Source organism: Fomitopsis serialis (assembly GCF_022376445.1).
Source record: "Fomitopsis serialis strain Sig1Antser10 chromosome Unknown B0H18scaffold_1, whole genome shotgun sequence".
In the NCBI taxonomy this organism is placed as follows: Eukaryota; Fungi; Basidiomycota; class Agaricomycetes; order Polyporales; family Fomitopsidaceae; genus Fomitopsis; species Fomitopsis serialis.
Genome location: NW_025954961.1, coordinates 1,633,665 through 1,654,674, shown reverse-complemented (window position 1 = coordinate 1,654,674; position 21,010 = coordinate 1,633,665). Strand labels below are relative to the sequence as shown.

Sequence of the window (21,010 nt, the reverse complement as noted above, 5' to 3'; positions counted from 1 at the left end):
GACGGAACAGAGCGGCTGTCGAACGTGGGGATCTTATTGGGGGGCGAGGAGCCAGATTGGGCCGAGGGCCGTGAGCACGGCGTCCGCAGCCGCAACTGGCCGTGCATATTAATAGCCCTCGCCTCTGTCCGCATCCCATCCACCGCCCGCTGCCTGCAGGCCTGCACACCAGCCAGCTCTTCATGTGGTGCGCCCAGCCCCGCTGTGACGCCAGCCACCCCCCGCGCAAAGGCCCAGCTGCACCCTGCACGAGCCACGGCATCCTCTCTCCACGCCATCCCACTCTTCGGACCCAGTGTCAATCAGATCCGGCCTTCCGAAGCGATGCAGCATGCCTACATAAAGCGGCGGCGTAATTTGCCCTGATGCGTGAAACGGCAGCCAGATAAAGGCACATCACGTACTTTAAGACGGTCACGGAACGCATGTCTGCAGCGCGACAACATGGCGAGCAGTCAAAGACTCCCTCCTGGATATAATCCTGGCCTCCCCTTCAGAGACGATGCCAGCCCTCTCCTGCACCGCCAGTGGACTGACAGCTGTCACGCGCAGCGGTCAGCAGCCTTGTATTCCCCGGTGACCCATAGCAACGGCGCACCTTTTGCCCTGTCGTCTCCAAAGCAAAATCCGCATGCTCAGGCCTCCGAGTCGGCTCTGAGGCCGTCTGATAGTCGGTACCGTGCTATTTTGAGGCCATAGCGAGCTGCCGACGACCATGAGGCTGCCGGTGAGAGCTTGGGTTGTGCCGTGGTTTTCCGCGGAGACTGTGCGGGCGCGGGCTGCAAAGTTGTCTGCTTGGGGTGGCACAGTGAAGGGGTGCAAGTCGTGGGCAGAGCAGATCTGAGTCGGGCGTTGAGTAGGGTGCTGCGCTCCACTGGCAATCACTCGCTTAGCACTACGCTCGCTCATTCGGGCAAGTCCTCATTTCTCCCGAAATGGCGTATCCTTTGCCGCATTCGGCGCCGTCGGATGCGCCCTGATGCGCCTGTCCCGGCACCGCCAGTTGCCCCCAGGTGGCCATAGCAGGCCCAACTGGCCCTCAGGCTCAGGCACTGCCCATTCATGGATGTAGAGAGGCTCGAGACCGCCACGCAGAAACAGCTCGGTTTGAATGCTCGAAACGTTCGCATGCTCGCGCTGGCCCGGGGAACCCTCCGGGAGCCCTGCTCGCACATCTGAGGCCCGGGTACCCACCCGTGCTTACTCCTGAGGCCGGCGTGGTCGCACACATCTGTCTCTAAATTCCAACCTCTTCTTTCACATGCCAGTTGTGACAGTCTGGTTTCCCGACTCGGATCACTGTCGCGGCGCGCGTCATGCGGTGAGCAGCGGCTCTCCAATGTACTTGGATCGCACTTCTCTGTCTCAGACGCAGAGAGACGGGACATGCAATATTGAGCACTTCACAGACACATCACATGTCAAGAGGTGCGTCGAACAAGCCCAACGCGCCTCAGTGGCCCAGCGTTCTCGGCTGAGCGACTTTGTTGACAGGGCGTAGACGATGACCGACGTCGTAGACAAGTGACGCGGCCGCGGCAGTGATATATGTAGAGCACCGGCGGTGGAAGAGACGACAACCACCCCGAGCTCGCTCTCGACGCAGTGCACCCGGGCCAGGACGCATATAGCCAGCCGTACCGCCATGGCCCACATGCATCGTTGCCTCGATGTACCAGACTCGTCCAGCACATCGTCGACAGCCTTCTCCCGGCGGAGGGCGAGCAGGGCAAGGGCGCTGCGCTGCTCAACGACCAGCCCGCCATGTCCGCCCTCGCGCGTCTCGCCAGGACGTCGAAGATATTCCACAGCCCCGCAATCGGCAGGCTCTGGGGGACGCAGTCCGGCATCCACAACCTCATCCTGTGCATGCCCGTCGACCTATTTTTCAAGCTCGACACTCTCGTCTCCGTGAGCCGCATGCTGGTGCCGCTGAAGTACATCGTGAGTGGCCCCCTATCGCTAGACAGACTCGGAAGCTTACCGCTGTCCTTCCCGCGATAGAACTTCAGGCGAGCGCTGCAGCCCAGCGACTGGGAGCGGTTCGACTACTACGCTGCACACATCAGGGAGCTCGTCTTCCCCGGGCACGAGCCCGTCCTGGTCCAAGTCTCGGAAGCGGTCTACACGGCGCTGGCTCGCTACAACGACCATCCCCGCCCGTACCTCACCCGCCTGCGATCGCTCGCATTCACGTCGAGAACGGAGCCGCCGGCGCTGTCCGACATGTGCATGGCGCTGCTGGGCCCGTCGGTGGAAGAACTCACCGTCATGCCCGGCCCGAACGACAGCGCGTCCGCGGTGGTGGCGTTGGCGCACGCCTCGTATTTATCAGCGTCCCTAGCGCGGCTCGACATCGACTTCCGGTCGTCGCCCGACCCCTCGCGCCTGCTTGCGGGCGCGCTCAGGAATCTCCGCGAACTGAGGAGACTGAGCATCATGTGCCGACCGGGCCTTCTGAGGTGGTTTGGGAGATCATAGCCGGGCTCCCCTTGCTCGCCGTGCTGAATGTCGGGCGGCGCACGGACGAGTCTGGATGTACCGGGTCCTTGCTGGCGCCTGCGAAGGAACCGGACAGGCGCCGCAGACTCGAGCTCTCCAAGTGAGCCATCTCAGTCTCACCAATTTCCGCATGTCAGACTGCGCGGACCTGCTGAACCGATCGACCTCCCGAGGCTCGCCGCTTTGAGCGTGAGCTATCCACCCGCGACAGCTATGCCGGCGGGAACAGCTGCTCGAGCCGTGGTCGACCGGTGTCCTCCCGCTCTCACGAGTTGCGGATCGAACCGTCCGGCAGGCTGTCCGCTGTCCTCGGGATCCCACCAGGTCCCTCCGGCCGCTGCACATCTTCCATGATCTACAGCGACTCCACGTCTCGCACGTCCGCGACCTGAACGACGGCATCCTCTTCGAGGGCGCCGCTGCCTGGCCTGCGCTCGAGGAGCTCGTCCTCACGACCCACCCCGGGTCCGGCGCGACGCTCCGCGGGCTGACCTACGTCGCGGAAACGTGCCAGCACCTCCGCGCGCTCGCCCTCGACGTCGACGTGTCCCCGGAAGCGATGCAGGAGTCGCGGTGGCCGCCTGTGCGCCGCAGCGGGGCGCGCGCCCGAATACGAGGGTGACAGCGCTAGACGTCCGTGCGGCGCCGCTGTACGAGGAGGAGGTGGCGGCGGTCGCTGAGGCCTTGGTCGGATCGTTCACGGTCTTGTGACGATATTGCAGATGGGCAAGGCGTCGACGGGGGTTTGGCGCATGGTGCAGGATGTGCTGCCGACCTTGTATGCGGAGAGGAAAGCGTGACGAGATGGTTAGCCGAGACGCGAAGCTGTGGCACTAGTGTCCCGAGTCGAAGCGGACTATGATAGAAATTGCGGACGTTCGAAATGGACGATCATACTGTAGCATACAACAGGAGGATAAATTGCCGTACGTAGTCGATGGTCCACCTCTCCGAGCGCTCAGGACCTCCATCCGGATCTCAGTGAGCAATACCCTCTGTTACCATACAAGCGACCACTCACCGGGCGAGGGGACGTCAGACGTCTTTCCACCAGCGACGTAGAGTCCGATGTGATGTGCCATCGCAAATGCATCACACGTCCATGCAGAGGTGATCGGTCGATGCAGAAGCTTCCTCAGTCTCCGACGGGCCACGTCCCAGCATTGCACGCCAAACGTCCCTTCACAGAGCTCGCAGCCATGCATATATACGGCGAGAGCGGAGGCGAAGACGTCGATTGCCCCAAAGCCGCAACCGACACCAGCCGCAACTCGAAGCACACCGCCTCATTGTCAACTCGATGGCCCACATCCAGAATCGCTGCCTCCAGGTCCCGGAACTCGTCGAAAATGTAGTCGACAGCCTTCTCCGGCGGGGGCGAGCCGGGGAAGGGTGCCGCGCTGATCAAAGACCGGCCCACTATGACCACACTCGCGCGTCTCGCCAGGACGTCGAAGACATTCCATGGCCCCGCGATCGGCAGCTTTGGGAGACACAGTTCGGTATCCAAAACCTCATCATGTGCATGCCCGCCGACCTAGTCTCCGTCCCGACGTCTTGATAGTGAGTGACTCGATATCGACGGACGCAGAAGCTTATTGGCGGCATCCCCTGACAGCGTTTCGGGCGAGGATTACAGCCCAGCGACTGGGAACGATTCGACTACTACGCCGCGCACGTAAGGGTGCTCGTCTTCCCCCACCACTTTTACCTGGGTCGGGTCACGGCCACGGTCTACGCGGAGCTGGCTCACTACAGCGGTCATCCCCGTCCATACCTTCCCCAACTCCGATCGCTCACCTTCAAATCCACGGTTCATTTTTGGTGCTGTCCGAGTCTACATGTCATTCCTGGGTCCGTCTGTCAAGCATCTCGCCGCCGCTCCTGCCCAGAGCGACACCGCGTTTTGTTGGAGGCATTGGTGCGGACAGCATCTCCGACACCGTCTCTGGATCGGCTTGATCTTGACTGCGTGCACATGCCCAGCCCCTCAGGACTGCTGGTTCCCGCACTCAGCACTCTGCGCAGGCTCAAAAGGCTGGACATCCTGCTGTCGTACGCACCTCCCGAAGAAGCTTAGAAACTATAGCCGAACTCCCGTTGCTCGCCTCACTGAGTATCGAGCAGTGCACAGATAACCTCGAAGACACCATTTCACTAGTGGCGCACACGAAGGGGCCGGACAGACGCAGAATAGAACTCCCCCAAGTCAATCATCTCAGGCTCATCCATCTCCGCATATCAGACATCACGGAGCTGCTCAACCGATTTGACCTACCGAAACTCACCGTCCTAGACGTGACTTATCAACTGACCTACAGCCAACGGTTGCAGGACATCTGCTTGAGGCGGTACGGAAGCGATGCCCTCCCACTCTCTCCGAGCTGCGCATTGGAATGACTCGCAAAAGTCCCCTGTCCGACAGATCATCGCCTCGGACTGCCCCGAGATTCGATATCTAAACGCCATTCTCTGCGCACTCGAGCCGGACCGTGCCTGAACGACGACATCCTCTTCAACAGCGCGACTGCTTGGCCTGCGCTCAAGGATCTGTCCTGACGACCAGAGGCCCCCACACCATGTTCGGTGCGACGCTCCTCGGGATGGCCTACATCGCGGAAGTGTGCGACCACCTGCGCACGCTTAAACTGGATTTTGACACGTCTCCGGAAGCGATGAAGGAGGCTCAGTGGCCGCTCGATGCACCGCTGCGGGGTACACGTCCGAATTCGAAGGTCACGACGCTGGACGTCCATATGTCGCCGGTGCACGAGGCCGACGTAGCGGCGGTTGCCGCTGTCTTGGTCGGGTCGTTCACCAGCCTCTCGACGATCCTCCAGAATGGCAAGGAGTCAACGGGGACTTGGCGCAATGTGCAAGATCTGCTGCCTACCTTGTATGCTGAGCATGACGGAAATACCCTGGAGTGAAGACGAGGATGACTTGATTGCAGTGTTCGAGAAGACGTACAATGACACCAAGGGCATGTGAACCAACCTGTACTATAGCATACAACGTGAATATGATGTGTACTCGATGATACGCCTCTCCGGGCGCGACCTCATGCCCGGAGGGCACCTTATACGAGCACTTGTGGTCCGTGTACCACTTGCCGAGCGAGGGCACGCGTGCCCCTGGCATAAACATTATTGTGCGCTCAAGAATACGCTATCAAACGGGGTGTGAGTTCGGACCCGGATAGCACCTTGTATGAGCGGAGACGATGTGCGCAGGCGCGGCAGACAATAGAATGAGAGGATGGAGGTGATACAGCGTACCTTCTGACACGGCTTCGTGCTGATGCTACATGCCGGGCTGGCAGCAATGCAGATAGATTACACTGGTGTACACTGTAGTGTCCGTGACAATTCTAGGAATATAACGCGACATCAGAGCAGATACAGACAAACGCAGTGAAAAAGATGAGGAGAGATCAAGGCATATCACAGCGTCCGAGCAGATGTCCGTGTTATAGTACACCTTCTCCATTATCAAATTCTTCCGCCAATATCACCACCTTTTGCTAAAGCAGACATCAGTCACTTCGCCTGACGGAACGTAGGCAGCACTCACATGCCAGGACGTCGCCCTCCCCTCCATGACTTGCCGGAGCACTCTGAGCTGCCATCTGAGCCGCTTGCCACAATGCTTCTTGATCTCTTGCTGATGTTGGTCCAAGCGCTCAACGAATGCCCTGTACACGCGTTCATCGCGGGCAAAGTACCACGTCTACATGAGGGCCAGACAATGGTTAGTGTTTGGTAGGCTGGAAGGGTATGCACACGCACGGGTATGAGCTCGCCTTCCACCCCCGCTTCTACCACGCCGTGCCACGCGCCCATCAAGAGCAGATCTCCCGTAGCATTCGCCACGTAGTCCTCGTAGGTCACGATCATACTCGCCTTGCCCAGCTGCTTGGTCGCGAACCCCCTCACCGCGTCCTCCGCGGACTTCACCGGCTTGTCCTCCGTTTCTATGCGCAGTGCCGCCGCGACGCTCGCGGCCTGCTGGGACACCCACCGCTCGCCCTCGCTCATGACCAGCGTCTGCAAGAAGCTCGCGATCAGATCGCTCTGCTGCGTCTGCAGGCCCATGTCGATTGCGGCGCGGAGGTTCAGGCGGAGCGTGCGCAGGAGCTTCCGCGTCCCGGGCGGTTGAAGTCCTCGTCGGAGAGGTGGTTGATGAAGCGCGAGAGGGCGCCGAGGATGATGATGGCGACTTCTTGGTGCGACTTTCCGCAGCGCATGGCGTGCACGAGGGGAGTGGTGTCGCCGTGCCTCTGGACAGGAGGTGGAACGCCTTGTCCCGGACTTCCATGAGGAAGGCGATGTCTTTCCTCTCGATCGCAGAAAAGACCTCGTGCGGCTACAGGGCAGATTACGGGATGAGCTCGCGAAAAGAGGGACTTGAAGAAGAGACATACCTCAATCGGCTTCTCAATACTTGTTTGCGGCGCAGAAAAGCGTTTCAAGTTGACGGAAAGCTTGCGGGAAGGGAGGGATAGCGAGGAGATCATAGACGTGAGGCTCTTAGCTCTGCTTCTGGGCTTGACAGGTTCCTCCTCCGGCTCCTGGGTTCCGGTGAAGGTTGTGGCGTCACATCGTGATCCTCCTGGTCCGAGTTCGGTGGTGAAGGACTGGGCGACCGTCTCAGTTGCTTGATGACTGCTTTCGGGGCAAGATACTCTGCCTCACGCTCGATGAAAGCTTTCAACGAGTCTATAAAAGGTGTCAGATAGCCCGCAGAAGGAGACTGACCAGTAGTGGGAAGACGAGCGAGCATGCATGGCTCGGGATGCAGGCGTCCCCTCATCAGTGCGGACATGGACGATGACGGGTCGGGCTCTGCGTCCTGCAGTTGGCGGGCAAGCTGCCGAACGATGTGCGCGTTGTTGAGCATGGTTGCGTATCCCTTTTATGCGAGTCCATTGGCAGCGCTCGGTCCCCACCAGGCAGGACCTTGTTGTGCGAGAGGATGGGCGTCGCCGCTTGCCCTCCAACAGCAGCTATTGTGGCGTGGGCGCTGTTTCGGCGATCGAGATCTGTCCATTCCTTTCTTGGAAGCTGCGTGTGTTGTTTGAAGTTCGCAGGCCCTCCTCGTCTCCCATCTGCGCGTGTTTCCACAATACAAGCCGTGCTCTCTTTGTCTCAATCTCTGCTTCCTATTTGCCGTTGTCTTCTCCGAGGTGCTTGGCCGTCTTAAATCTGTATATATAGCGGGCACCGTGCTGGTTTCCTGGTTACCCTCTGACCGGCGGTGGCCAAGGCTATTGAAACATAAAGCCTTTCTGTCTGGGAGAGCAGCTGTCGGACCGAGCGAATCTGATAGGCACTGTCTACCTGCCCAACGTTACGGCATGAGCTCCGGTGGCGCATCCGGAAGCACTGCGGATCGTCACACAGGCTCTGTTGATACCTTGTACCCATCACAAAGCGACGTGGCTGAACCACCGAAGAAGAAACGAAAGACAAACAACTCGGTCAGTCAACCGCAGAGCAAGCCTGTCGAGGATGTGCCAAAGCCATCCAATGTTGCCGACCTCCGTATGGTCCTAGAGCAAGCCGGCGTTCGCAATGGTGAGCCTTTGTCTGACGTCGCCATCCGTAGACGTGATGCTGACTCACTACGCCGCAGTATTTGCCGTGGCGGAGGATGAAGCCCTTCAGGACAACATTATGAAGAGCTTGCTCAATCAAAATAGCGAAGGAAAAAAGCGCCGGGTGCCCAAAGACTCCATTCGCGCAAGTTTGTGCCTCCTTGTCCTATCGTTCGTCCAAATTTAGTTCACGTTACTCGGTTAACTCCATTTGTTGCAACAATAGGGATGACGATGCAGTTGGGCGGAGTGTTGCAGAATACGTGCGTTCTGGTGACTTCGCCAGCATCGGGACGTACGCTGCATCTATGGCCCAAGCCGATGGCACCCCCCATTCACAATGGTACCGGCTCGCCCAAGATGATGTAGCGGTCATTTCGATTGAGGTAAAGCGTCATCATTTCGACGCTGACAAGAACAAATTTTGACTTGCATACCAGTGCCTCTTGGATTCCCTGCGCTGCAGAACCCTCACCATGAGCCAAATACATTCAATTGTCGTTGGTGACCCCCTGACGTTCTCCGATGCGATCGCCGAGCTCGGTCGCTTCACCCGTGCGGCTGATACCCACTCAAGACCACGGATCTCAGCGGTCGTTGTAGGCCCCCGTCCCGGGGAGAAGCTTCCGAAGACATATTCACGTGTTGAGCTCTACCTCGGCGCGAAGCTCCTGCAGGTAACGCACGCGGAGCTACCACGGCCCCCTACACCCCCTCCTTCCGAGAGTAAGGAAACCGAGAAGAAAGCTGCAGTGGCGTCGTCGAGCGTCTTCCGCTACCCCCGGAAGAAAGCCGAGTTTTGGACAACATCGCATCCCTTCCGTCTCGCGCTGGACGGCTTTACCCCACGGTCGTCTCGGTCGGTGACCTGAATGGGTCCATCATGCCCCTGTTCTCATTCTGACTCGGGAGCCCATCCGGAGTTGCCGAGCTTCCCGGTTTTCTCTGCTGGATTCTCTACGCCGGTACAACTGAAGAAGGCAGCACCGCTTGAATACAACGAAGAGCAGCTGAGCGCGTTGCATGGCTATACGATCCGCGTATGCCGTGTCCTCATACACAAACCCTTCAGCTGCCCTGTCGACAGTCTTCCGTATCTCCTTGCTCCCCTGAGCAGTGGCTTCAACCTGTACGCCGCACAGCACCGCACCTCGGCCGACTTGCAGGTGGACGCGTATATCCCCTGGGATGCAGTGCAACTGGCTGCAGACGAGTTCATCGTCCCCCTTGTACCGAATAGCAACACGTCTCAAAGCGACTTCGCTGCGGATGCCGTCGTTCAGGACCGGAAGGTTGAGTTCACGAACCGATACTTCATTACGAAGATCAGACGAGACATGACGCCCCTCAGCAAAGTGGAGGATAGCCCGGTGAGTATCGCCTCACCAGTGATCGAGCACACGAGCTGACATGTCGAATAGCGAGAAGCGGACTATGCAAACTTCGTGGCGTATTGCATGGACAGGATCAAGGACTTCCCGGGTCTGCAGAACATTCGGCAGCCTATGGTGGAAGTGGAGGTGGTACCCACGATGATCAACAACCTCAATCCTACCTCGAGGACAGTAACAACAGGGTCCAAGTTCCCTGCCAAATGTAAGTGGTCCACATGCCCCACCTGTTTTCGCTGACATCTGCAAAGACCTCATCCCAGAGCTCTGCCAGAAGCTCACGATACCCGCTAGGTGGTGTATACTACCATCTCCATTTGCTCTTTATCTGACGTTTCGTACAGCGTTCTCCGGACGATGCTCCTACTACCATCTATCATACGCAGGATCGACGACCTGCTGGTCGTCAAGGAACTCAACTCGAAGCTCTTCGACAACTCGATCCGTGAACACGATCTCCTCGCAGCTCTCACCTCACCAGCGGCTATCGCAGAGCGCGACTACGAACGTCTCGAACTGCTCGGTAGGTCCCCCAGCCTTTCATGTGTATGTCACCCGCTGACCCGTTGTTTCGCATCTTAGGTGATGCCTTGCTGAAATACGTCGCCTCGGTCTACCTCTTCGTCACCATGCCCTCCGCGGGCGAGGGTGACCTGCACATGATCCGGCAGGACATCGTCTCCAACAAAGCCTTGCTCAACTGCGCGAGCGAGCTCGGCTTGCCTCCGTATATACACAGCAAGCCATTCGTCGCGAAGGTGTGGGAGCCCGTCGTTCAGCAGTCGGCTAGCGAACCGCCGACACCTATCGGAACACCGAGTAATACAGCTACCGGCAACAACGGGGAAGGGCCGGTAAGGGTGTTTTGCAATCATTAGAGATCAGGGGGATTGATTGGAGTTTTTACAAACCTTGATAGCCCGCAAAACGCAGCAAGAAGCAGAAGCAGAAAGACGAGCAGGACTTCCAATGGATAGGCGACAAGGTGACTCTCTCGCACACCTGTCGCCCCAACTCAATCACTGAAACAACACCACAGACGGTGGCCGATGTTGTGGAGGCCATCATCGGTGCCGCCTACCTGAGTGGCGGGCAGCCCGTCGCCCTCAAGGCCATGAAGACCATGAACATCGCGATCCCGTCCATCGAGCAGTGGACCGACTTCGCGCGCATCATGGGCCGGTCGCCGGCGCCCGCACGGAACTTCGTACCGCTCGTGGATGTGAAGGCGCTTGAGGCGATCGTCGGGTGCGAGATCAAGAACCGAGACCTCTTCGCGCAGGCTTTGGTGAGCACGCTGAGTGGCCTGTGCGTGAATATTGTTGCTGACGCGTATGTAGACGCATTCGTCTGTTCATGGGCCTGGATATACGGGTTACGAACGGTTGGAATTTGTGGGTGATGCTATCCTTGACTTCCGTAAGTGGCCGGCCAACTGTTGGCGAGGCGTAACGAGAGCTGACAGTCTCTGCACCGTTAAGTTGTCGCTCGATTCGTCTACGACAGTTATCCTACGCTGGCGCCGGCGGGCCTGACCTTGCTCAAGGTGGGTCTCGAGACCCATGTATCCCATCCTTAGAGGTTGACTAGAGACTAGAGCGCTATGATCTCGAATGAAACGCTGGCTGCGTTCTGTGTCGACGTCGGCCTGTATCACTCTTTCAGACATGCGTCGCCTGACGTGGGCGCGGCCATCAGCGCGTACGTGGACAAGGTCGAGAAGGCGAAGCGGGACGAGTACGCGTCCGCGGAGCAGGACGGCAGGCTGCCCGGCCAGTACTGGCTAAGCACCAATCCGCCGAAAGTATGTTCACCGTGTGTCATAGCGAGGAGGAATTACCCAACTAAGTTGCCATAGGTGCTCTCGGACATCGTTGAGTCCATCGTAGGCGGGCTGTACGTCTCAGACGACTTCACGGAAGCTGGGGTGGTCAAGTTCTTCGAAAGCGCGCTGAAGCCGTTCTACGATCGCCACATCCGGATGCAGACGCTGTCTTTACACCCGACATCGACGCTGTTCGATCTGCTGTATTCATATGGATGTCAGCAACACCAGATCATCAAGGACGAGGATGCCAGACCGCGACGCTGTGACGGTATGCAACGAATCTCCATTTCGTAGTATTGCAGATGCTGACATTGATTCACAGTGATGGTACACGACGTCGTCCTGGCGAGCGCTGAAGACCACAGCATCGCGTCTGCGTCTCGCCTGGCGGCAGCGTATGCAATCGACGCCCTGGACGGAGATCCCGACTTCATGACGCGGACGTGCGACTGTCGTGCGGCACAGCAGAGCAAGAAAATCAAGAAGACGCAGAAAGCTCAGCTTGGCTACGAGTGAAGGGATCGGCGCGATGCTGAAGACGCACTCAGTGCTGGATTGTGCATATCCTAGATTTTTCTATCATGTCCGAGTAATATGCTGTAATCTCACTTCCTGGATTGGTTATGTGTAACGCGTCGCGATGCGGATAGAGTGCGGAACGATTATATGCATTGCAGATATAGATTCCTCTATGCAAACGTCTATTTCCTGCGGACACCCATCCTCCGACTCGTGACCAGCGCGTGCGACCCGGAAGACATCATGCACCACCGGCGCCGGACTTCTTCCTATACAATTCAATGGGCACGACGTCAGCATGATGCCCTCCGAAGACGATCGAGGGGAGCGGAGTGAGAGAAGAAGACGTACAGCTGGTACCACGTCGCGAAGAAGGGGACAGAGAAGCCGCTGAGGAGGTACACCGCGACCTTCGAGCCGAAGGTCGTCTTCGACTGGAAGTTGAAGGGGACGGCCTGCATCCACCACGATGATCCCGCCAGCACGCAGTCCGCAGATCATGCAAAAGTAAAGCTCGGGGTCAGCTCCGCTGCATGGATGAGAAAACAGAGAGACGCACGTCGGCGGGGGTGTAGGCGTGCCCATGCGAGAAACGCACGGGGGTCCTGGCGGACGAGCGGGCGAGGGACTGGCGGACGACGGGGCTGGCACGAGCAAGCAGTGTCATGGTGTATGAGTACGAGATGCGTGAGAACTCTCTGACAACGAGCAGGACCAGTCGGACTCGGAGGACTCGCGTCGGGCAATGGGCGCGCCAGTCTCCGGACGTTCCCGACAGTCTCCGGGACACCCGCAAAACACTTCAACCAGCTTCAACCAGTCTTGACTGGACGGTTGCCTCTGAGTTCTGAGTACTGAGTCTGAGTACGTAATAGTCAGTGATCTAGGTGACCAGGACGATTGAAGGGGTCCCATGCGTCAAGAAATGTCATTATGCCAGGGTACTAATCTAAAAGTGAGGCGACAGCTACTACATACAAATGACAGCGTGAACCGAGCATTGCGAGTCGTAATTCCCGAGATGGTAGTACAGTTGTCTACAGAATGCGTCCCAGTCAAACAATGAAACAAGGATAAATAAATGCTTCGGGGCAGGAACCCTTTGTCAGAGGTCTACGGCGGCGAACTTGGACTGTGCCCTCAGCCTCTCACCCCATCTGTAATAGAGGAACCTAAGACACAAGTCAGCTTCCCGCCAGTCCCAGAAGGAACCCAAGAGAACTTACGGCAACGGGGCCATGAGGGTCATCAACCCGCCAGGAGGGCAGTCGCGCCGACCGTCGTCAGGCGATCATACATCTGGACCGCAAACAGCGGGAACGCCGCGGCGAACGTGCACCGCAGCGCGGTGTTGCTCGCCATCGCGCTCGCCGCGATGGGCCGGTACGCGGTGACGAGGTACGTGAACGTCGACGTGAAGATGAAGTAGACCGCCGCGCCGAAGAGCGACGAGGCGATGATGGGGATGATCCACGGCACCGCGCGGTACGTCGTGAACGCCAGCCAGAAGAGCCCGATGGGCGCGAGCACCCCGCCGACCATGCCCATGACGAGGCGGGTCTCGGGCGGGAGCTTCCCGCCGTGCCGTGCGGCGACGTTGTGGTGGTATCTGGGGAGGCAGTCAGTGGTCTGATCAGCTGTGATGAGGACTTGGTACGCACCGGTTCCAGAGGCCTTGGGTTGACAGGGCACCGAACATACCGATACCCATGCCAAGGAAGGCCAGACCTGTCTCCTGGTATGTGAACCCATGCACGTCGCCAAAAATGACAGGGAACGCTTCGAAGGTCAAATAGAGAATGCCGAGAGTAAGCGAGTTCCTAACCGCGTACACGATGAGACGACGAGACGCGTAAGAGGTAATCGGGCGCACCAAGTGTTCAGAGATAACGCCATCTTGTCAAAGAACATTAGTTCTGAAGCATCTCTTAGTTGAGGTTCACACTCAGAACTCTGGGAAACTCACTGAATGGAGTGTAGATGCTCAGCATGATTGAATGCGTAATCGAACCCTCCCGGCGATCGAGCGGAGCCCAATACTTCCCATTGCCCGTCTCCTTCCGCAATCTTGCGGCCTTTCTCTTCAACAGAACGGGGACATACGTCTCCGGCACAAACTACGTATGCAAGTGAGGACGGTTTCATATGCAGTGTGATCCATCGCACGTACCAGGAGCAGCGATACCAAAGTCACGAACTCGTATATGAGACAGACACGATACGCCCAGTGCCAGTTCGTGTTCTGTGGCGGAAGTGAGGTGCATGAATATCTGGTAACACTCCTAGACCTAAAACAGACTTGCCTGACAGATAAAGCCAGAAATCAAGGGCCCTAGAACGGGACCGAAGAAGGGGGATAAGGTGTATACGCCCATCGGCCTGTATGTATCGTAAGGTCGTGTTAACGAGCCAATGAGAAGGGTAGACTTACGTCGCAACGTTCCTGTTGTCGAACAGGTCACTGACGCTGCCGCCTGCGACACTCAAGAACGCGGAGCTTGAGAATCCGGTGAGAAAGCGGAAGACGAGGAATGTCTCTGCAATACGGACGTGCCATTGAGACAGGCTATTGTAACTTGAGACGAGGAAGAGGACGTACCAATGTCTGGCGGGAAGGCTATAGGCCATGTGAAGACCCAGAACAAGAAATACGAGATGCGATAGACATTGTTACGACCGTACACCTCGGACAATGGGGCGAAGAGTAACGGACCCAACGCTAGGCGAGGCTATTCAACGAACAGCTTCGGGTGGTATGAGGATATCACTTACCTAGACCCTGGACATACAGACTGATACTCAGGACCGTTACTTCGCGCACTGTATGTAGATCGCGCTGCAGGCCAGTCTCTGTGAACGAGGCCTACGTTCGCGTGTACATGTGAGCATACTACAACCTCGATTCAATAGCAAAAGCGACCTACAATAGAAGATGCGAACGTCGCACACAGAGCGGCGTTGCAGATGACGAGGGTGATCAACCACTTCCTGCCAGTGCCGATCCTCTTGGGGTCGTCCTCGGGACCCAGAGTGACCGCGTACTCATCGTCATCCGGTGGTTCAGAAGCGGAGGTTCCTGTGCCGTCTGTATTGCTGCTAGGCTCTGGTGCGTCGGCCTTCTGCCGCTCTGGGTCCTTCTCCCAGGCGTTCACACCGCCCCGGGCTTGCTGCTTTTCTTGGTCTGCGAAGACGGTGTCAGATGAGCGGGAGGACATTTTATTTTGAATGGCGGGAGGGTATATCAACCGGGGAAGTTAGCGGGAGGCAGACATGAGCTTGCGGACTGAAGAAGGCGACTGGCATGGTGATTGTCATTCGAGCCAGGCGCCATAGGGAGGTCCTCCGACGGAGGACGGCCGCCGCCACAACTCAGTAAATAGCAGCAGACGCCCGTGGCTTTCCCCATTTGGCAGGCCGAGGGGTACGATCTCGATCTCGCCGACCCCTTCCGCCCGGGCTGTCTCGAGCCGGACCGTCGAATGTTGTGTCGAAGCCACCCAGCGCCTCCTCCGTGGTTGTCGGACTCTGCGAGCACTCACGCACAGAAGACTTGCATTCCGATGTCAAGTTGGTTTTCAGAATGCAGCGCTCCGGTTGAAATGCAAGTCGCACACACCCGCCACTACTACCGCCGGACATGCGTTTGCATCACCGTGTCGATCTTCCGCAGCGGTGGTCTGCAGTTGCATCATACTCGTAAGCAGGTCGACCAAGGGTTCGGGACAAGCGGTGTTGCTTACAATGGTCTCTCATCGTCTCGCGCATTTGCGGCATGGCAAACCCCATGGAAAAATGCTGGTGCCGAGTTGCGGTATCAGCGAGGCCTGCGCATGTGCAGCCGGTGTGCAGCGGCTTCATTGTACATACCATCTCGACAAGTCCGTGATTCAGGTCAGTCTGCCAGCTCTGTAGGCCATGTCCCGACAACGTCAACGGGGTTGCCAGTATCAACTCGAAACGCTGGCGATGTCGTCTTATGAGCCTGTGAGGTACTATGTAGGAAGCCACCCTCGCAAACTGTACAGTCGAATGACCAATGTCTGATGAGAAGCATAGAAGGCTTCAAAACCTACGAGCCAACCGATCATGTCAAGATATGAGTTTTCTCACCGGTGTGGTCGCCAGCGACGGACACGACGGTGCGGCCCACTTGCTCAAACAGGAAGCAGTAGATTAGCGTAGTGTAAGTAGAGGACACAGAGCGGTATTTTTGGATGATACGCGACGAGCCCGCCATCATGCGCGGCTCTTCGCACCTTCGGAGCCAGGATTGGGGATAACCTGGTTCGGGCCATCCTCCAGGACGAGGTTGCGCAGGCGCTCCTTGCGCTTCTCCTCCTTGCGCCCCTTCCTCGTCTTCCTGCGGACCATGCGCGCCTCCGCACCGCGGTTCTTCCACCTGCGCTTGAGGTCCGCCCTACGCTCGTCCGACAATGCGCGCCGCCACTTCCACGTCGCCTCCGCGCGTGCCTCGCGGCGCGTCCGCCCGTCGAGGCTCTGCAGCTCCTCCTTGACGACCTTTTGCAGAAGCGAGCGCCTGTAAAGCTGGTAAGCCTGCCAGCGCGCTTGCTTCTTGGCGCGGGAGTGCGGGTTCGCGAGCTCCCTGGTGAGGAAGATCTCGAAGGCTTGTGACGCGTCGTACTCGGCCGCCGTGGGCTTGCGCGCGGCGCGGATGTACTCGTCTTCGGAAGGCGCCTTCGGTTGAGGGTTGTCCAAGCCGGTGAAGACAGGGAAGGTCGGCGGTGTGTATGTGACTTGCATCACGACATCTTCAGTGTGTCATAAGGACCCGCTATAGCACCGTGTCAATATGAGAGGCAGGCGGTGAGCAAGAACAACGCACGATCTGGTCGTGTGGGCTGGTTGACTTCGGCCATGGGACGTGTTCCCTGACCCTCTCACCGGGCAAATGGTGAGGTAGTCGGGGCGCAGTTGCAGAGGCGTACCGGTCCCAGGCGTAGTAATAGCCTGCCCAGCGATGATTATCTGTCCCCACGCGCATTGCAAACACACTATGGGCAGTAAAAACAGTAAGCCAAGTCACTGAGCAGCAAGATACAGACTCACGGTTTCGTCTGCGCCTGCGCTGAGTCCCCTCTGCCGGGAACTCATACCGCCCGATGAACAGCTGGCAGTTCGAGTACGGCACTGACTTCCCGCTGGAGGGTTTGTCGTTTGCTCGTCCTATCATGCGCTCAGCATGTCAACAATGCACTGACCCTCGCCCCTCCGAAGACACGAGTCCAGCAAACACACACTCACGTTGTCCGACTCCTTCTTCACATGACCCTATTCGACAGGCGGTTGATCATATTGACCTGGTATATCCGCCCGCTCCTGTCATTGCGCAGGCGGACCTGGTCGCCGGGGATGATGTTCCAGTACTTGATGCGGTCCTTGGGCTTCACAAACTTGATCATGGGGTCGAGCCGGGACGTGCGCCGCTGCCACTGGGGCGGTATGCGCAGCAAGTGCGGAAGTCCTTGCAGAGCGGCGAGCCCGTCCAGGCGCGGGCCACCTGCTGCTTCGTCCAGCCGGCAGAGGCAGACATGTTGTTCGAGGGGACGATTGCGAGAAGACACGAACGCGGACTGTGTGCGGGCAGGCGGACAGCAAGCGCCCAGGCAAATCGAGTGTGCCCGATCTGATCTCAGCGCGAGTGGATTCAAGTTGTCCTCTCCTGCCACTACTTACTGCACAGCTGTTCGTTGACGCTCCCATCAGCTACATACATACGCATTGCACCCGGAAGCTTCAAAATCTGTACTGCAAATCATCACAGAGAACGACATGGCCAATCCAGACAAAGACAAGTTGCTTCGGGCCCTCGAAGCTCACGGGCAGCAATTCCTAGGCTCGTTCGCCTCACCAATCGTGATGGGCAAACGGAAAGACACCTCGAGCACAGAGAAGAGGCGTACGAAGAAAAAAAGAGTGGAAGAAGTCGAATCCGAGGAGGAATGGTCTGGTATTGGCTCGTCGAGCGGAAGCGAGGAGGATAAGAACGTAGACGAGAGCGGAGAGGTGGACTCGGACGAAGGTGTGTTTCGCAGCTGGTTATGTAGTCACAAAGCCTGAAGATACTCATCCAGAAGTTGAGCCGTCATCACAGGATGCCTTTGCGTCTCAAGCAAACGTGGTTGTGTTCTCGGAGACCCAGTCAATAGCTGGTCCATCGACCTCAAAACCTAGCAAGGCGCAGATGAAAGCCTTCATGGTGGGTAAGCCTTCTTGTGTGACATGTGTATATCCCTCGTCTAACCAGGCATCTAGTCATCTAAAGTCACAAAGCTCACTCAAGATGTCCAAGAAACCCCGAAGAGGAAGAGCCAGATGACGGAGATGACGAACTGTAAGCCCATGGAATGCGCAGCATGAGCGTGAGCTGATGTATGCGGCATGTATAGCACGAATGCGCAAAACGACGCTCTCTTGCATCGTCTCGTGCACACCCGTATCCTCTCCGGATCGCTAGATGCAGAGCTCAACCTGACGCCCGCGCAGCGGAAGAAGGCGCTAGCTGGCCGCGTCCTGGAAGCCGCTGGTCAAGCAAAGCTAGGCAAAGGCGAGCGTGCAGTCCGGCTCACAGAGCGAACAAGGCAGCGAGCGCGTCCGGGAAGGAATGGCGACGAAGCAGCAAGAACGGAATGAGAAGCAGCTCGAAGAGGTCAGTTCCTTCGGCGACGATCACCCTCCATTTCCCCGACGGCTTCTCACCTTCATTTTATGTGACAGGCGAAGCAGCTCGGAAATTATCACCCTGCACTGAAGAAACTCTATGAAGCATCTGCGCAGGGACAGAAAAGGAAGAGGGAGAAGGGCCTCAAGATGGGCGTGGGTTCGTTCAAGGGCGGCGTTCTCAAGCTGAGCAAAAATGAGATCGACTCAGTGTTGGCGGTGGTTCTCGAGGTGGACGCGGGCCGAGGAAGAGAGGTGGCAAGCGGTAGTCGGGGCTGTCAGTGGTCTGCACGCCATCTACACTAATATACAATCCTATTCACCACTGTGCAGTACTGAGACAACATACAGGAAAGGAGCGACGATAAATATTACAAAGCAAGAAAGTCCAGCTCACACTTGACGGGCCTACGTATCACTAGGACTCGTTCGGATAGACTACGCATCATGTTCAGTATCGCGAGTCATAGTGAACGTCGCGGTAACGGCGGGAAGAGGAACTGCCAGAACCGGACCTAAGGCAGACACCGAATCAGTCAGCATACTACTGTGCGTGGGACATGACGCCTACCCACCTTGACCTACTGCGTCCGGTGTAGGGGTCAACGTACGGGTCTACATCAACGTAGGAAGACCCATATGCGCCGTAGCCGTCCATGCGCGGAGGCGAGTCATAATATCTCTCGTCGCTGCGACGACTACCGCTGTAGTTCGAGTGGGACCTGTGTGAGGGTACCGGACGGCGACTACACAGATGGGTCAGCAAATACCCCAGAAAGAGTCTAGGACGAGTGTAATTACTCACCCGCTCATCGATTCCTCAGGATCAGCGAAGACGACGTTGCGAGACGAACCCATGTCACGGTGATCATAGGAACCGTGTCGGCTGGCAAAGGTTGTTGGTCACAAGCAATCCCGCGTAGAGTGAGGGCTTACTTGTAGGGCGATCTGCCATCGGCATACTCATCGAAGGCGGGCGACGGATACGAGACGTACGACGGGGCATATTCCCTGTTGTATCCCCTGTCGTACTCTCCATCGTACATTCTGTCGTAACGCTCGCGGCGCGAAGTACGGCTTCGCTGGTAGCCATGCGTGTTGTTGCCAAGATACTGGACGTTGACTCTTCCGAAATATGGCCCTGGGGTTATGCGACCATCGGAGTAGCCAGCTCTGTGATGGAAACATAAGTGAAATGCAGCGTTTCATGCATAGCATGTACTGACCGACAAATCTCGCGTCCGTATTCGTCCTCAACAATGACGGGGTGGAGAGGCTGAGGTCTGTAAAATCCACTGAAATCTCCCACACTAGAGATGAATAGATCAGCAACCATCGAACGTCATGTTGGAGCAACAGACATACCGGGTGATTCGATGCCATAGTCGTCCTCGAATATGACCGGTTGGCCTCCGGGAATGATGTAGTAGGTATCCTTCTCCCCATAAGCGCCCCGCTGGACGACTACGACGACCGGTGGATACTCATGCACTCCAGGATGATGCTCCCAATACGTCGGGCCGCCAGTGACCTTCGCCGTGGGTCGATCGTTAATGTCGAAAACGAAATGAAATGGAAGAACATGCGTGCTCACCACCTCCATTCTTCGACCTTTTCCCTCTCGAGGCGCCTCTCGTGTTCGCGATGGGAGCGCTGATGTCTGTGCTTCGAGCTCGACGGCCTCATAACGTCGACATCGGGCCGAATGCCTTCCACACTCCCATTCGAGTCGTCGATGATCACGGGCTCGTGTCGCGCCTCATGCATCGTCCCCATCCGCACCGGTCCGGCCGCGTGCATTGGTCTAGGGGGCATCCTCGGCGAACCGTGTACTGGCGTGGTGGGGTCCATCATCACCGTCGGCGCCGCCGCGCTATAGGTGCCGTGATCTGCGAAGGCTTCTTGCAGTCGCCCTAGACCGTTCATATCGGTAAAGGAGCTCTCCCGCTGCACTATCGGCACCGGGCTGTGCGGCCGGGAGGGGATGTTCACGTAGGACTCAGTCTCGTCCGAGTTTGCGTAATGCGGGACTTGGACGGGGTGGGGATACATGCGTTCTGTGGAGGAGAGTGTGCGTGGTGGGTCCGCGAGACGGTGCGTTGGAAGCCCTATATAGGAAGATGAGGAGCTTGTAGGTGAGGCGGACTCCATCAACAAGCAACGATGTTTACGTACTGGCACCTCGCCTTCACCGTAGTACGCCTGCGCTCCAAGTCAGTACGCACGCGAAAGTGATCGTGAAAGTGATACGCACCCTTCCTCCCGTTCTCGTGCCAGAGCTCTTGGTGTTCGAGCTCGAACCCGAGCCTCTGGAGAGCATCTTGCGCCAGGTGGATCTCTCCCGCTGCTCAGGTACATATTCATAACCATCATAACCATACCCGTGCTCCGGGTGGCCGTAATAAGGATCGTAGGCGTCGTAGCCAGCGACATGCTCCTTCGAGGAGCGTCCGAGGTGGGGAAACAGACGAGGCATATCAACGAAATGGACAAACC

At 57.7% G+C, this 21,010-nt stretch overlaps 10 protein-coding genes across 10 annotated transcripts; 4 read left to right on the top strand and 6 right to left on the bottom strand.

The window, feature by feature from the left end:
• Positions 1–1,764: 1,764 nt before the first annotated feature.
• Positions 1,765–3,302, top strand: B0H18DRAFT_1112790 (uncharacterized protein; the record flags this gene model as incomplete). The annotated part of the gene is made up of 4 exons (XM_048032870.1): positions 1,765–1,944; positions 2,005–2,441; positions 2,827–3,085; positions 3,225–3,302. The coding sequence occupies 4 exons, from the start codon at positions 1,765–1,767 to the stop codon at positions 3,300–3,302; spliced, it is 954 nt and encodes a 317-aa protein (XP_047901479.1).
• A 1,779-nt stretch (positions 3,303–5,081) lies between these two features.
• Positions 5,082–5,432, top strand: B0H18DRAFT_1112789 (uncharacterized protein; the record flags this gene model as incomplete). Its single annotated transcript, XM_048032869.1, has 1 exon — positions 5,082–5,432. One exon carries the CDS (start codon positions 5,082–5,084, stop codon positions 5,430–5,432), a length of 351 nt encoding a protein of 116 aa, XP_047901478.1.
• Positions 5,433–5,971: 539 nt separating this feature from the next.
• B0H18DRAFT_1112788 (uncharacterized protein) lies at positions 5,972–7,401 on the bottom strand (the record flags this gene model as incomplete). Its single annotated transcript, XM_048032868.1, has 7 exons — positions 5,972–6,025; positions 6,076–6,231; positions 6,291–6,664; positions 6,735–6,867; positions 6,926–7,072; positions 7,102–7,220; positions 7,260–7,401. The coding sequence occupies 7 exons, from the start codon at positions 7,399–7,401 to the stop codon at positions 5,972–5,974; spliced, it is 1,125 nt and encodes a 374-aa protein (XP_047901477.1).
• A 1,402-nt stretch (positions 7,402–8,803) lies between these two features.
• Positions 8,804–11,886, top strand: B0H18DRAFT_22390 (ribonuclease III domain-containing protein). Its single transcript, XM_048037198.1, has 12 exons — positions 8,804–9,468; positions 9,520–9,694; positions 9,741–9,783; positions 9,834–10,012; positions 10,072–10,343; positions 10,409–10,474; positions 10,529–10,777; positions 10,830–10,908; positions 10,971–11,035; positions 11,087–11,293; positions 11,348–11,585; positions 11,640–11,886. The coding sequence occupies exons 1-12, from the start codon at positions 8,971–8,973 to the stop codon at positions 11,831–11,833; spliced, it is 2,265 nt and encodes a 754-aa protein (XP_047901476.1). The 5' UTR covers positions 8,804–8,970; the 3' UTR covers positions 11,834–11,886.
• Positions 11,887–12,077: 191 nt separating this feature from the next.
• Positions 12,078–12,503, bottom strand: B0H18DRAFT_1112786 (uncharacterized protein; the record flags this gene model as incomplete). The annotated part of the gene is made up of 3 exons (XM_048032867.1): positions 12,078–12,105; positions 12,188–12,291; positions 12,396–12,503. 3 exons carry the CDS (start codon positions 12,501–12,503, stop codon positions 12,078–12,080), a joined length of 240 nt encoding a protein of 79 aa, XP_047901475.1.
• A 158-nt stretch (positions 12,504–12,661) lies between these two features.
• Positions 12,662–15,176, bottom strand: B0H18DRAFT_968185 (major facilitator superfamily domain-containing protein). Its single transcript, XM_048043478.1, has 11 exons — positions 14,761–15,176; positions 14,609–14,699; positions 14,436–14,555; positions 14,268–14,373; positions 14,140–14,215; positions 14,007–14,078; positions 13,803–13,953; positions 13,710–13,752; positions 13,498–13,656; positions 13,090–13,445; positions 12,662–13,024 (listed from the first exon to the last, which is right to left on the bottom strand). The coding sequence occupies exons 1-11, from the start codon at positions 15,049–15,051 to the stop codon at positions 12,942–12,944; spliced, it is 1,548 nt and encodes a 515-aa protein (XP_047901474.1). The 5' UTR covers positions 15,052–15,176; the 3' UTR covers positions 12,662–12,941.
• Positions 15,177–15,944: 768 nt separating this feature from the next.
• B0H18DRAFT_22228 (uncharacterized protein) lies at positions 15,945–16,774 on the bottom strand. The gene is made up of 2 exons (XM_048037191.1): positions 16,680–16,774; positions 15,945–16,628 (listed from the first exon to the last, which is right to left on the bottom strand). The coding sequence occupies exon 2, from the start codon at positions 16,595–16,597 to the stop codon at positions 16,073–16,075; it is 525 nt and encodes a 174-aa protein (XP_047901473.1). The 5' UTR covers positions 16,598–16,628; positions 16,680–16,774; the 3' UTR covers positions 15,945–16,072.
• A 341-nt stretch (positions 16,775–17,115) lies between these two features.
• On the bottom strand, positions 17,116–17,387 carry B0H18DRAFT_1112783 (uncharacterized protein; the record flags this gene model as incomplete). The annotated part of the gene is made up of 2 exons (XM_048032866.1): positions 17,116–17,286; positions 17,355–17,387. The coding sequence occupies 2 exons, from the start codon at positions 17,385–17,387 to the stop codon at positions 17,116–17,118; spliced, it is 204 nt and encodes a 67-aa protein (XP_047901472.1).
• A 239-nt stretch (positions 17,388–17,626) lies between these two features.
• Positions 17,627–18,820, top strand: B0H18DRAFT_1112782 (uncharacterized protein; the record flags this gene model as incomplete). The annotated part of the gene is made up of 6 exons (XM_048032865.1): positions 17,627–17,876; positions 17,929–18,057; positions 18,128–18,188; positions 18,244–18,380; positions 18,436–18,503; positions 18,572–18,820. The coding sequence occupies 6 exons, from the start codon at positions 17,627–17,629 to the stop codon at positions 18,818–18,820; spliced, it is 894 nt and encodes a 297-aa protein (XP_047901471.1).
• A 626-nt stretch (positions 18,821–19,446) lies between these two features.
• B0H18DRAFT_949919 (uncharacterized protein) lies at positions 19,447–20,990 on the bottom strand (the record flags this gene model as incomplete). The annotated part of the gene is made up of 6 exons (XM_048041929.1): positions 19,447–19,687; positions 19,737–19,824; positions 19,880–20,045; positions 20,126–20,622; positions 20,686–20,716; positions 20,769–20,990. 6 exons carry the CDS (start codon positions 20,988–20,990, stop codon positions 19,447–19,449), a joined length of 1,245 nt encoding a protein of 414 aa, XP_047901470.1.
• Between the last annotated feature and the right edge of the window lie 20 nt (positions 20,991–21,010).